This window comes from Ambystoma mexicanum, chromosome 1q (genome assembly GCF_040938575.1).
Source record: "Ambystoma mexicanum isolate Mex_15411 chromosome 1q, UKY_AmexF1_1, whole genome shotgun sequence".
Lineage (NCBI taxonomy): Eukaryota > Metazoa > Chordata > Amphibia > Caudata > Ambystomatidae > Ambystoma > Ambystoma mexicanum.
The window spans coordinates 1,297,907,678-1,297,922,856 of record NC_090922.1 but is presented as its reverse complement, the minus strand read 5'-3'; the positions used below and the strand labels follow the sequence as shown (position 1 = coordinate 1,297,922,856).

The 15,179-nt window shown below is 48.8% G+C and overlaps 1 protein-coding gene across 1 annotated transcript in view; it reads right to left on the bottom strand.

The window, feature by feature from the left end:
- FAM151A (family with sequence similarity 151 member A) overlaps positions 1 to 12,603 on the bottom strand; it is a 415,979-nt gene extending 403,376 nt beyond the window's left edge. The window contains exon 1 of the mRNA XM_069642124.1: positions 12,213 to 12,603. Coding sequence (XP_069498225.1) covers positions 12,213 to 12,330 — 118 coding nt within the window. The 5' untranslated portion in view covers positions 12,331 to 12,603. The remainder of the gene's footprint in view (positions 1 to 12,212) is intronic.
- Between the last annotated feature and the right edge of the window lie 2,576 nt (positions 12,604 to 15,179).

Sequence of the window (15,179 nt, the reverse complement as noted above, 5' to 3'; positions counted from 1 at the left end):
ATAGGAAGTGCCCTTGTCGGAGGCTCAATGTTTGATTCACCTAGTTCTGTGTAGGATAAAAAGCACCTTCCAGGCACACACCGTCACCATAGAAATGCTGGAAAATGAGAGAACATGCACGAGCCGGCGTCAAGGAGTAATTTGCATCAAAGAGCCATTTTTTGTCATAAAAGGGACGAGGTATGCAGAGAACAAATGGCACGTTGAAACTATCGAATGCAAAGCAGAAGCACTCCAGGGACTACCTGAGGACAACTTCCAGTGGATAAAGGAAGTGTGTGCCCCTATTTGGTAGCAACACGTCACTAAGCTAACATGGATCACAGCACTGGAAAAACCTATAAAAATACAAAAAGAAATACTGCACAAAGTATGCTTCCACGGGGAAGGGAAAGTGAACATGGGGGGGGCAAGGAGATGCAACAAGACAGTAATAATACCTGATATGAAGAAAGGCACCACAGCACTTATGGACATGTACTGGATTTGCGACAAACAAGCCTACCTGCATCTACCTGCATCCTGGAAAGCTACTTGCACCTTAGACACCCTCCATACGGCCCTGATGGTAATACCCGAAAGCCATATCCAAGGAGCAGCAGGAGAATCGGCTGGTAAATCGGCAGCAGGAGAATCGGCTGGCAAATCGGCAGCAGGAGAATCGGCTGGCAAATCTGCAGCAGGGCAATCAGCTGACCCATCGACAGCGCCCCAACAAGTAAAAACAGAACCTCCAGCTTACGAACTGTTGTCAGAACAAGAGTTGAAAACACAATTATCACGAAGTAAAAGATCATCCAACTATATTTCGTCTGAATCATCAAAACTCCTTGCTGAGATCCCACAAAAATACAAACTCTTCACATCCACAGAGACATTTTTTGCATCGCTCCTACGGCCAGGGCTCCTAGCGACAGGGCTCCAAGCACGACCCAATGCCAAATGGTTACAAATAGTGCGCTGGGAGCTAATCCAACTAGCCAACAACACTGAAGAAGAATTAAACGTAATATAAATAGAGCTCTGCGCCTTGCGCCTAATAACAATGTAAAACCGATATGTTCTAGACCTCCTCATGGCGATGGACGGCGGTGTTTGCCGAAAAATCGGGAGGGCGTGTTGCACATTCGTGCCATCTGAAGATGCAGATAACAGAACACTCTTGCATGTGATAACAGCAGTTCACAACTTAGGAGAGAGGATGAGAACAGAGTGCGGAGTAGAGGCAAGTACATGGTTTGACAACATGTTCAGCTGGATACCAACATGTGTAAATGTGATGATGAAAATACTCGTTCCCGTCATCGTCTTTGTGCTGCTATTCTTCTGCGTGTGCCAATTAGGCCTCCGGTGTTGTGCAAAAAGTATGCCTACCTCAACTATGATGATGGTAACAATGGGCTGACCGACAACGGTAGCAACTATGATGGATGCACAAATACAAACAGGGGAACATAACCCTCCAAAATACAGGTTGACTGCCATCTACAGGCAATATGGGGACAGGGTTGATAATTTATACCATACCACAATCAAGGACCCAAGGAAACTACAATGGTATAAAGAGGTATAGGTAGACCTGGATGGGGATGGTGGGATCTACCTAACATGCACCCCAGACGAATATGAGGGGAAGTGTATGCAGAGCATGAATGCCAATAAAAGATAGCCCAGCCTGGGAAGAAGCAGTTGCTGAAGCTGAGTATTACCGAAGGGAAAATAAAAGAACACAAGGCTCATAATTTGTTACTTTAGATGTAACGAAAGGGGAGAATGTGTTGGAGCGAGGGGCCAGCAGGCCCCTTGCATCCTTTACTTCTCAGTACAAAACTCGGACCAAGTGCCTCCAGTTGTGGGAACGCCCCTTGCCCTTATGCGATGTCGACTTTGGTTAACATTCGCGTAGATGGGACCACCGAGCAGGACACGGGGCATCCATTTTTGTACCCCCTTTCGACTCCATCTTGGTGACTAGGCCTCACTGCGGTAGTACAGAATGCTTCTCTTTCCTTTCTCGCAACGGCCAGACGCGCAGGGCACAATGCCCCCACCATCTTTCCCACTCTGACTGGAAAACTCTGCGGCTCCATTCTCACGCTGAAGCCGGAGGTAATTGCAACAAATAATAAATGTAACACATCACTCTTCCTCTGAGATCACTGTCCTGCATGTGAACCAGCATGAACTAAGCACATAGCTCGTTCATCTCCACAAACGTGTCCTTGCCACCGCACCCTCGCCAGTGGAAATATACTTCCATTTTGACCCTGTGCCAGACCGCTGACCACGCCATGATGCCCACCCAACAGACCCCCAACTAACATTAGACCTCTGCTGCAGTATATTGTTGTCTACTACTAACAAATGTCAACATACCAGAGATTCTTATGAACACAGACCCTCACTTCAACCAGTGTTATTATGGTGTTCAAGACCCTTGACCTAAGGCCTTTATAATCCAATGTTATTGATAGTATAGACGCATGTGTGAAGTTTATAGAGACATGATGATTTGTTCAAAGACTTTGAATGATTATTATTTAGTGCATGCATTTTGAGAATATATTATGTTAGCTTAGCTAGTGGCCACCCTGCTTCATAGCGACCTGGCCTTCACCCATTCAGAGCACAGATGCCTGACGTCCACCCTCCCGCCAACCAAGCTGCCAACCCGGAGGAAGAGATGCCGCCCACACCATGGGCACTATACGGACTGTCCAATCCGGGACCAACGTAGTACCCTATGTTAGTTGCGTCATCAATGACACATTTGCCCTATAAAATCTATTGTAACCTTAATTCTGGTCAGAGCGCTCTCATAGGCAACAGAGATCTTTGAATGCCATTTACCTATATAAACCTTACCTTGAACTCTCGCAGCCTGTTCTCTTTGCCTCATTCCCCGTCTGGGGTTTGTCTATTTTAGTCTTGTTGCATGAGAGAGACGGGGAGGGCACAAACACTCTTCAGACGCTCTCCTTGGGCATTCTCTTCCGTGGCCCACTCCTTGGGCAGTCTCTCCTGTGGCCTCCTCCTTGGGCAGTCTCTCCTGTGGCCCCCTCCTTGGACATAGTGCACTTTGTCTATTTGTACTTTACTTCTTCTATTCTTGTGTGTTCCACTGGTGTCATCATTTTAGTTTCCTTTGCAGGTCATATTCTTCTGCCATATGATTTCCTGTTCTTAGGGATATTTGTGCATCCATTCATTTTTGCGTTCCCTTGGCGTTGTCATCTTTATCTCCTTTGTATGTATTAGTCCTTGTGTTATTTGTGGTTTGCTTTATGCTGTGTGTGCGCGTCTTTGACGTCATAACTCTTCTAAGCAATTTCTTGTATGTGTGCTCCTCACTGTCCTTAATTCAGGTGCCCTCCCTTTGTGCCGTCTGGTGGGCATGCATCTTATTTGGTTGTTGTGCGCACGTTGCGCATGGGGTTATGCGCCCTGTTGATCTGCTGGGAGGGTCTGGTGTGGGAACTGTTCCTCAGTTGTTCTGTGGGGGCTCACTTCCCTGGTGGTTTAGTGGGTAGTCTGTATCCCAGGGTTGTTGCATTGGCAGGTACACATTTCTTTTCTTTTTAAATAATTATTTTTTCTTTTTTTTAACCACGTGTCATCCACAGCCTTTCTGCATCTACTGATGCACATTAGTTGGGTGCCTGTGGCTTTAGCTGGTGCGCATTCTCTCCTTCCTCCCCCTCCTTTGCTCGCTCTCTCTGTGCTGCTGAGCAGCAGGTTTCCTTACCACTGTGGTATGGCGTCCTCTCCCCCTGGCCTCTTCCTCCCTGCCACCTGGTCAACGGGCATCCCACTCCTACCTCGGCGACCTTGTGCAGCGTCACCACGTCGGCCTCGTTCACCTAACTTGTGGGCCGTCACTTCCTTCTCTGCTCCAGTCTTAATGGATGTGCACGTCCCTACTCGCACGAGGATTTGGTCTGCCGGCTCTCTTTGACGGCTCCGTCTACGGTCGTGCTGCACCCGTTGGCTTGACAGCGGTTCCCTGTGTGTTCCCGGTCACCGGTGATCAGTCCAGGGTCGTCGCACCACATGGAACGTGGCGCCCCATCGCCAGTTGTTGCGACCTGCTTGGCCTCACCTCACTGGAGACCCACAGGCCTGGGCCCTACACACCATGTACATAAACACAGAGAGAGGGAGCTCTGCAACCATTCTTTATTTCCCTATAAAAGTTTCTGTCGGAGCGAGACATTTCGGTGCGGCCGGTTCGGCGTGGGCCAACTTGGCGCGGCCAGTTCGACGCAGTAGCCGGTTCGGCGCGGCAGCCCGCATGAACTGGCCGCACAGAAATGTCCTGCTGAACTGGCCGCACAGAAATGTCCTGCTGAACTGGCCGCACAGAAATGTCCAGCTCCGATATGGAGACCTCAGGGAAAGCGGCTTTCAAGGTTTCCAGGACTCAAAGGCGGAGCGAGTCTGCAAGCATCGCACCTCTAGCGAGCCTAGTCCACGTTGCAGCATTATTGCAGGGCTATGTGTTCGCTCTGTCCGTGAAGCTGTTCCACCTTACCGCTCATATGTGCTACATAAGATAATAACACGAGGCTCGTTCTCTCCACAAAATACGGAGAAACCACCCCCAAACAATCAACCATCCCAGAACAGTCCTCTGAACGCACACGTGTTTCAGTGCACACATACGGGTGTGTCTATATTATCCCCGAAGTTGCACAGCATTTATTGTTCGCGTTGGCTCAATGGCGCCTTGTGGGATGTGGTGCCGGTTGCCTTACCCCACTCAGCTGTCTGTGTCAGACCCTGGCACTGGACCTGCAGTGACCCGCCGCCTGAGCTAGATGGGGAAAGAGAGCCCCCGAGTGCGCACTGGAGCACTGGAGAGAATACCACGGCGCGCCTAAACATCCCAGCGTCAAAACATCCCAGCGCCGAACTGCCCGTCGTCGAACTGGCCGCAGCGAATCGGCCCACGCTGAAACGGGGTGTACCGAGTTTCTGTTCCCAGACTCTACTAGCTCCTCCTCGTTCCCACTCCCCCGCCCCTCCTCTCTTGTCCTTGGCGTCCCTCTTCCTCTCTTAAGGTGGTTCTCTCCTTAAGGTGAAAACAGGTATTGGGGTAACCAGGTCATCCAGCAGCAAAATGTTTCTCTTCTTAAGGTGGGCTGGCCATGTTTCATGTCACAACACCCCCTTACTTCTATTGGGCCCTTTATTTTATGTATTATTGTTTATTTATAACGCGCTTAATTCCAGCGAGTGGTTTAATACCACCGACCGCATGCAACTCCTTATGATATGATATGATAAGGCATTTGTAACGCGCCTATACACAAGTGTTTCAAGGCGCGACGAGGCAGGGGGAACAAGGGGAGACAGACAACGATCTTACTAGGCCAGGTGTCAATCAGATCGCGCAAGTGCAAGGGTAGAGGGGAAGGGAAAAGTGCATGGGGGAAAGGGAGAGGGGAAAGTGCAGTACAGGGTTATTAGCATACAGCATACAGGATAAATAACAAGGGCCAGCTGGTGGCATGTGCGTGGTAAGTGCAGACAAGTGCTGGGAAGGGGGGCTGTATGGATACAGACACAGTCCCGTAGTGCAGGGGTTGCCGTGGAGGCAGTGCAGGGGAGAGTGGCTGGGCCGAGAACGGTGAATGGCCCAGTTGCAGATTCAGTGCAGTTTCAGTAGTATTAGCAGGGCAGAGGGGGAGAGAAAGCGGAGGCAAAGAGGAAGGTTTTGAGGTGCTTCTGGAACCGGAGGTGGTTCTCCTCAAGTTTCAGGGAGGTAGGAAGGCTGTTCCAGAGGGAGGCCCCTGCAGTGGAAAGAGATCTGCCCCCAACTCGTTGTTTGGAGAAGCGGCTGACCCTGAGGGAGTTGGAGGCGGATGAGCGAAGAGCTCGAGAAGGAAGATATTTAGGAAGAGAGAGTTGAAGGTATTTTGGCCCAATGCCCCAGACGGCCTTGTGGAGAATGCAGAGGGTTTTGAACTTGATCCTCGCAGTCACTGGGAGCCAGTGTAGTGATTTCAGTCCTGGAGAGATACGGTCCCTGGGCTTGAGGCCAAGGACAAGTCTTGCAGTCCTGTTCTGGATGAGTTGCAAAGGGCGGAGAGTAGAGGCGGGCAGATTAAGATAGAGGCTGTTACAGTAGTCCAGCTTAGAGAGAACCAGGGCTCTAGAGACAGTGAGCTTCTGGGGGAAGGAGAGGAAAGGAAGGATACCTCTGAGGAGGTGTAGCTGGTAGTGTGACTTCTTAGATACGTCGGATATGTGAGGATCGAGATACTCAGTTGTATCCATGAACACTACAGAGAATTGAAGAGAGGTGCATAGATCCCAGAGCCACTATGTCCCTGGAAGAAAGTTTGGCACTATATTCCAGTAAATGTTCTGGACACTATCTCTATGAGACTATAAAGCAAAGTGAGCTAGGGACTATATGCCAGAGTTAATCAAGCATAGTCAACTGGGCATTATATCCCTGAGTCTGTCAAGCAGAGTGAGCAGGGCAGGGATCAAGTCGAGTGTACGCGCAGGTCGATGGCATCCGCTCCCCTTTTTCAGAGAGTGGAGCCCGTCCCCCCAGTTGTTTTAGAGGGGGGTATAAAATGAGAAACATTGACTGCCACCATATAACCTAATGAAAAACAACACACAACTAAAGGTGAAAAGCCACATTTCGGGACTGCATGCTCCAGGGCAAAAGTTGGTATTGGTTCTTGGAGTTTAAAACATGCACACCTTTTAACGTTTTCAAAACACTATTAGAAGAAAATATCCTCCCATGTTTTTTTTTGCGTGTGTTGGTTTTATGAAAGGCACATGTCATTCGTCCTGTGCAATTTGAATGGTTATGCAAAACCAATTGAATGTCTTTTGCATATTTCGCCTTGATATGCTAATTAAGTGGCGTCACATTTGATTGGTATGTTAAAGAGCCACCCCCACTCTTTTTTAGGACTTGACCCCTGACTGGGCACAATATTCCTGCGGGTGAGCAGGGCACTCACACTCTGGAATTGACCAGAAGTGTACTGGGCACTAAATCCCTTAGATTGTGTCGTGATGCCAAGAAGCTGAGAAGAAGCATAAAAGGCACTTTAACCCTGCAACAAGACTGTGACATTAGACCAAGAATACACGGGAAACGAATATCCCTACCAGTTAAATGGTTCACCCCTTACGCACACCTTTTGTGTAGATATTTCAGAGAACAGAACATACTTTTCTGTTGTAGAGAATCCCATAGTGCCTATAGACATGTAACATATACCCGTCCAGACAAGGATAACGTATGTTCAAATGTATCTCGTGTGCTGTTGGCCCACCACTCACGACGAGCATTAAGTAATATGTGAAAACGAGCCTGGTGGTCTCAGACCAACTTCGGATAGCTGTGCTATGCAGTGGCGTCGCCAGGAATCAAATTTAGGAGGGGCACAGACAAAAGTAGGTGGAGAACATGGTCACTGCTCGTTTTAGGTAGGGGGGGCGCATGGGAGGCACAGGGTTTCACAGGGGGGGAGGAGGCAGGCCCCAGCACCCCCTAGCGACGCCACTGGTGCTATGCCAATATCAGTAGTAGAGGCCTGTGTGTCCGATTCGCATAACGCACACCTAGGTAGAAAGCAGTGGCGCCCTGTGCAAGTAAAGGAAAGGTTACAGTCGGGCATATGAGAGCAAAGGGGGGCGCGGAAGAGAGCGACATCCTCAGCAGCCCACCAGGATGGGCTGGGGAGTCATACTTTAAAAAGCAGGGCCTTTAGTATTACTATTAGGTATTAGTACATTGATCCCACAACCAGCGCAGCTGTTCCTCTGTTGAAAGGGACACTGACTGGCAGGCGAAGAGGTAGGGCTAAATCAGCGGCCAGCCTGTGGTGACATCCTTGATGAAATACCGGAAAACACCATAGACACTTACACCAAGCTAAAAACAACGCTCACAGAATATTTCACGCCCCACACAAACGTAGACTATGAACGACACGTATTCCACACCACCAAGCAGAACAAAGGCGAATCCATAGACGCATTTGTCATGAGACTAAGAGCAAAAATGAAACACTGTGACTTCAACAATTACTCCAATGAGGAGGCTCTCAGTTCGCAGATCATAGTGGGGTGCGAAAGCGCAGATTTTCAGAAACGGTTACTACAACAGCCGAGAAACCTAGAGGAAATCCTGCGTCTGGCACGATCAGACGCTGCCCTCGCGGCGCAAGTGGAAGGCATGGATGACATAAAGATCACACACGGCAAGCACGAAAGCATCAACAAGTTGGAAGGACCAGCGAGAATCAACAGTGACCCCTTTTTCTATCGATGTGGACACGAATACCCGCATGAAGGAAAATGCCCCGCCATGGGCCAGACATGCTGCGCATGTGGTGGTGGCAACCACTACAAGGCTGTATGCTTGATATTTCGCAGCAAAATGAGGGGAGCAGGAAGAAGCGGAAAATATACAACTGAACCGGAGCAGAGCCAGCCCACCCAACATTATAGGGCAACGCACCAACTCCACGAACAAGGGCGGCACAGACACCACGATGAACAACCGGAAAGAAGGCAAGAGAAGAGAGATTGGAGGGAGAACAAAACCACACCATCCAAGACAAGGAGAAGACCCAGGAGATATGTGCAGTGCCTCATAGAACAATCACAGTCAGACAGCGTGTCAGGTGCATCATCAGAAGAGGGAACCCACAGACCGGAGAAACACCAAGAAACACAGCGGAAAAAGGGATATCTATACGCCCTTGGAAACAACACGGCAAAAGAACACAGCCCAATACTAAGAATGCAAATCAATCAAACAGCTGCCGAATTCTTGATAGACACGGGAGCTACCGTGAACATGATCAGTGAGTAAGTATATAAAAGCATACCAAACGCCCCTCACCTGCAGCCAGCACGAGCCCTCATCTATCCCTACGGCTCAAAAACACCACTGGCATGCAAAGGGTTCTTCATGGCATCATGCCGTTACAAGGAACATGAAAAAAACATCCCCATGCACGTGCTAGAGGCCGCCACGGAAAGCGGATGTATTCTAAGCTATCGATCTGCCATAGAGATGGGACTCATTCACATATTGTACCGTCTCATGGTGCACAAATACTTAGACCCAACGGCAAGCATCGACCAAGTTGTCCCCACATTATTCAAAGGCCTCGGCAAACTAAAGGGCAAGCAGATCGAACTTCACATCGAAACCAGCATCCCCCCAGTAGCACAACACTATAGGGGTATTCCCATCAACATCCAACAGCAAGTTGAAAATGAACTGACCAAGCTACTCGAGGCAGACATCATTGAGCCAGCGGAAGGCCCCACACTTTTGCCACCCACCTAGGGCTATTTCGCTACAAGCGGCTTAGTTTTTGAAAATTCACAATGTCATCAAACACGTGCCCAACTGCTTGAACTATAGTGACGACATCTTAGTCTTCGGTCAAACTCAAGAGCAACATGATGATACGTTAATGAGAGTCTGCATGGCCCTAGAAGAAGCCCAACTAACACTCAACACAGAAAAGTGTGAATTTCGCAAGAAGACACTCAGGTTCTTTGGGCATATATTTTCGGGGAAGGGCATGACACCTGACCCAGAGAAAGTTAGTGCGCTCCGTGAAGCTGAACCACCCGCGACAACCTAAGATCTCCGATCCTTCCTAGGACTTGCAAGCTATTGCACCAGATACATACGAGACTTTGCATCCATCAGTAAGCCCCTCAGAGCTCTCACCAAGACTAACACCGAATTTACATGGTCACCTAAATGCCAAGAAGCATTCCAAATCATTAAAGACCCCATCTCCGATGCCCGAAACATGGCATATTTCGACCCAAAGAAGACCACGGAACTCATCGTTGATGTCAGTCCCGTAAGCTTAGGCACCATTCTCACGCAGTTGGATGACAAAGAGGGAAGCGGGAAACACATAGTGTCCTACGCCAGTCGAAGCCTCTCCAAAACGGAGCAGGCCTACTCTCAAGCAGAGAAAGAAGGACTAGCGGTCGTATGGGACTGCAAACACTTTCACCTCTTCCTATAACACTTTCACCTCTTCCTATATGGAAAACCCTTCATAGTAATAACAGACCACCAGGCACTCACCTTCATCTATGGCAATCCTCAGGCAAAAATGCCACCAAGAATAGCCAGGTGGGCACTTCGACTACAGGACTACCAATTCACCATCATACACCGGCCGGGGAAAGAACAGAACCCTGCAGATGTTCTCTCCCGCCATCCTAGAGAACAAGGTGGACCAGAACCATCCATTGCTGATCAGTATATAAGATACGTTATCGACAGCTGCATACCACAAGGGCTTGACATGGAGCAAATAACACAGGAATCTAACACCGACCAAGGAATACAAATCATCCTAAGATGCCTAGAAACAGGGAGATGGAAACATGCAAAGCAGATTCGCGAAACAATGAATGATGACACCAAACAAGACATCACATGCTTCCTGGCTGTCAAAGAAGAACTTGCAAAGTCAGAGGAAGGGCTACTTCTAAAAGGGACTAAGCTCGTAATCCCGAGAAGTTTACGACAGAAGGTTCTAGAAATAGCACACGTAGGACACAGGGGCATTGTATCCACTAAAAGGATGCTAAGACAAAAACTTTAGTTTCCCCAACTGGACACCTCTGTGGAAGAACTACTGAAGAACTGTCCCACCTGTGCCATCATAAAGCCGTACACATTCCCTGAACCGCTAAGCATGACCGCGCTGCCTGAAGGAACCTGGGAAGAAATAGCCATCGACCATTTTGGGCCCATGGAAGGGGGTGAATACATATTAGTAGCCGTGGACGAATACTCACGATATCCTGACCTGCAGATAGTCCCGTCCACCTCTGCACACCACACCATCCCAGCACTGGATCGAATGTTCGCAACCTATGGAATACCCAAAGTAGTCAAATCCGACAACGGACTTCCATTCACTGGACAAGACTTCCAGAGATTTGCAGAATACATGGGTTTTCGCCACCGAAAAGTAACACCTTTGTGGCCTCAGGCAAACGGTAAAGTAGAAAGATTCATGAGTAGCATTAAGCGCACAAAACAAATTGCGCGCCTCACAGGAGAACCTGTTGAGAAACTGCTATGCCAACTCATGCGAGACTACAGGAATACCCTGCACAGCACCACTGGGAAGTCACCATCAGAAGTGATGTTCGGCCGAATGATCAGAACGCGACTACCTCATGTAGCTGCCGATGAAGATCAATATGAGGACGATGCTGAAATGAGGATAAGAGACACTCTCATGAAAGAAAATATGAAACAAGCTGCCGACGTCACTCGTAGGGCCAGAAGAAGTGACCTGGCACCAGGGGACATGGTAGTGGTACGACAATCTCAACAGCGCAAAAATGTAGCTCCGTTCAATGAGGAGCCACTCATCATCATCAAGAAGAAGGGATCACTCATCACCGTGGAAGGGGATCGCCGGTCCATAACCAGAAAATACTCTCACTTCAGATGGATGCCTGGCACCCAGTATGCAGGTGACCCAAGCATAAATGACACGTTCTCTCAGTGGGACACTCCATATGAGGGAGACAGGGAAGACTCTGGAAACGACATGGCGCCCGAGACAGGGGCAGAGCCATCTGCAGGAGTGGATTATCGACCACAGAGAACAAGAAAGAAACCTCATAGCCTCATTGAAGAAATGGACTGAGGGCGTAACTAAATGTTTAGTGACGGGAGGGTGTGGTGTCGTCACTGTCCAGTTGACAAGAGGATGAGTCCTCTGTTTATTGTTATAGTTTAGTGGGCTGCGTCCCACGTGTTGCAAAGGGGCGGGGTTACCGCTCAAAGGGCAGTTCGTTATTGTGAATGGTGAAGTAAAGAGGTGCTGCACCCCAGCTCCTGAGTCGGCTCATTATTGCATGAATGAGAGTGCGGACAGGTAGCGCGAGGAGGTCCACCCGCAAGATACCACACAGCCCTAGAGGCTTTTAAGGTTAATGGCTCAAATTCTGAGTAAAAATGACAATAACATAAAGGACAGTTCCCCTGCCACGTCCAGAATCCACATATGTATCGTGCTATTATCGGGAGTTGCATTGCAATCCTATCCTCAATGTCTGCCTCTTGCCTAAGCTTACACAACTCTTGCATTAACCTCCAAATATTACAAAAATAAGGCAAGTGTGAGGGTAACAGGGACCAGAAACTTTAGCAGAGGAGCAAGTCCTACCTTTACTGGGGTTTCTGCCCACCGTCACGCACACAACGGCGATGGCGATGCATACGGCCACAAAGACGCTGACTCCAGCGGCAGTCCGCAGGCCATTGCACTCCTTCCAGGCCAGCATGGCGAGAGCCCCCCTGCTGGCGTCCACCCGGTGACAAGGAAGTGACCAGGAGCAAGCTTCTTCAGGGACCAGAGGGACGTTTCTCGGAAACCTTCTCCAGAGTTCCCCTGGTCAGGAGGAAGCCTTCATGTTAATGTTAAACGTATTTGTACCGCACACCTCACAAACGGAATTGGTCCCCAGCCCCAGGCGCTCTCATGTGCAGATGTCCTGCAGCAAAGCGTTTTATTTGCACTGCCTGCGGTGCTGGTAGTCACCTCTTCGCCGCCTGCAGCTTGTTCTGAGGCTGTCTGGGCACCAATAAACCTAGAGCGCGGAATACACACCGATGTGAAGTGAAACACGAGGACTCCGTCCGACCTCTCGTGTATTCATGCGCGCGTGTAAATTATCCTTGTCTAAAGTTACATACGTGTACAGAGGGCTTGCCTATCAGCTGCTCCCAGGGGCTCACTCAAACCTTTACATTAATTATTGGTCTCTCAAATAACTACTTAAATTACTCATTCCCATGAACTTGGCCTTTGTCCTTTGGAAGCTCACAGTATACCTGGAAAACGAGTGGTTATAAAACACACGTCGTCAGCCTATCTAGATCCTGATTAGACAGCGTGCATACAATGATTGTTCGCTGCCTGATAAAGAAATCTGGTGCGCATTTGTTGTCAGGTGCACCTGCCTGCCAGCGAACTATGATGACAAGGTCAAGAATCCCGGAGTTTACTCACAGGCAGGCTTAGAGTTTACCTCACATGGTTTGGACAGCTTTTTTTAAACTGTTTAAACTTCGCAGGGACCTCTCCTTTGTCCCAAAGGACGATCACGCTACCATTGTTGGAAGACTGGGTAATTCATAACTAGATTATGCTAATGTTTTTTTAAAAAATGTATTGATCGATTTGGTTTACAAAGAAACCTTTTACATCAAATAAAAATGATGCATCAACTCAGGCAACCAATAAAAATAAAACCAACAATATCTAATATCACTGTTAAGCGCTTTGAAACACATTGGGCCTCATTAGGACCCTGGCGGAGTGGGTTTCCGCCAGCGCTAATCGCGGCGGACCCGTCCGCCGTACTACGAGTTCCCTTAGCGCCATGGAGGTTTTCTCCGCCTGGTTTTACCGGGCGGAGAAAACCATGGCGCTAAGGGACCTCGTTGTTAATTACGCCGCCGTACTTTACGGCGGCGTAATTAACTCCTTCCCCACTCCCATTATACCCTATGGGGCAAGAATGGGAATGGGGAAGGGTAAAATGGGGATTGGGGATTTACCGCTCCGCCAAGGTCGGCATGGGGTGGTAAATCCGCCAACCCCCATGGCGCTATCGGCGGCTTTCCGCCATGCTCCGCGGTGCATTTAGCACCGCGGATTCCGCCAGGGTCGTAATGAGGGCCATTGTGTATAGGCGCTATATAAATAAACATATATCATATTCTAAGGAAAAACGTAATAGGAACGGAATACAATCAGAATACATCATCATTCAATTTTCATATAAGACTATACATTCCTAATTTATAATTTACAAATTCCCCACAGAGCTAAAACTCCATGGGGCCTCATTAGGACCCTGGCGGAGTGGGTTTCCGCCAGCGCTAATCGCGGCGGACCCGTCCGCCGTACTACGAGTTCCCTTAGCGCCATGGAGGTTTTCTCCGCCTGGTTTTACCGGGCGGAGAAAACCATGGCGCTAAGGGACCTCGTTGTTAATTACGCCGCCGTACTTTACGGCGGCGTAATTAACTCCTTCCCCACTCCCATTATACCCTATGGGGCAAGAATGGGAATGGGGAAGGGTAAAATGGGGATTGGGGATTTACCGCTCCGCCAAGGTCGGCATGGGGTGGTAAATCCGCCAACCCCCATGGCGCTATCGGCGGCTTTCCGCCATGCTCCGCGGTGCATTTAGCACCGCGGATTCCGCCAGGGTCGTAATGAGGGCCCATGAATCATGATTTAAACTATATCAAGTTAACCACCTCAAGACAAATATGATAGGCCACCCCCCCGCAGTGACAATAACAATCTTTGCTGCAAACAAAAATGACCAAAACCGGTCAGACTGATTATGATCAGGATTCCTAACATATGTTGGATCTATGAAGTGCACCTTATTTAGTCTTCCACATGATGTTAAGACAGGGCGAAAAGTGCCCATGTTAGATTTACAGAGTTGACAGTTTCATTTCCTATTGAACCTTAGGCCAAGCTCCAATGCGAGCACTGACAGGTAATACATTAAAATGAAGAAAGATGACAAACCGTCTTAACTGCGGATTTGTCACCTTTACAACATAATCAAAGGTCTGCCATTAGGGGAGCCCTGCCTAGCATACTCCCCAAAAGTACGCTTAGTAAGAAGCGTATTTACTTACACATGTGTGCTTCTATCCCAAGCTTTAGCCTTGTCTTTCAGTTTCCTAAGCGATAGGCCAAAAATAAAAGGGAAATCTAGATCGCTATGAAAAGATTTTGAACAGCATGCTTTATTTACAGAGATCGCCATACACCTCCCCCACCCCTCCCACCCCCCCCCACGCCCTCCTGGAACATTGACAGTCGGGACAGAATGTGGCTGTTCGCCTGATTTTTGGATTGGCCCAAGAAGAACCAGTCTCTTTATTTAGATGAGCTCAGCAATGGCTTCTATTTCCAGTAAGCTTCGGTGTTTGGTTGTCAAATGCCCCCATGGCCTTGCACCAAAATTGCTGGACAACAGGATAGTGGCACGCAACAGCTGGTGATTTTTTCATTTGGTGGGTAATTGTGTAGGAAGGTGCATAAGAGACCATGCACTGTCAGGAAGTCACAAAAACCAAGGTTGACGAGGGTTGCAGAGTG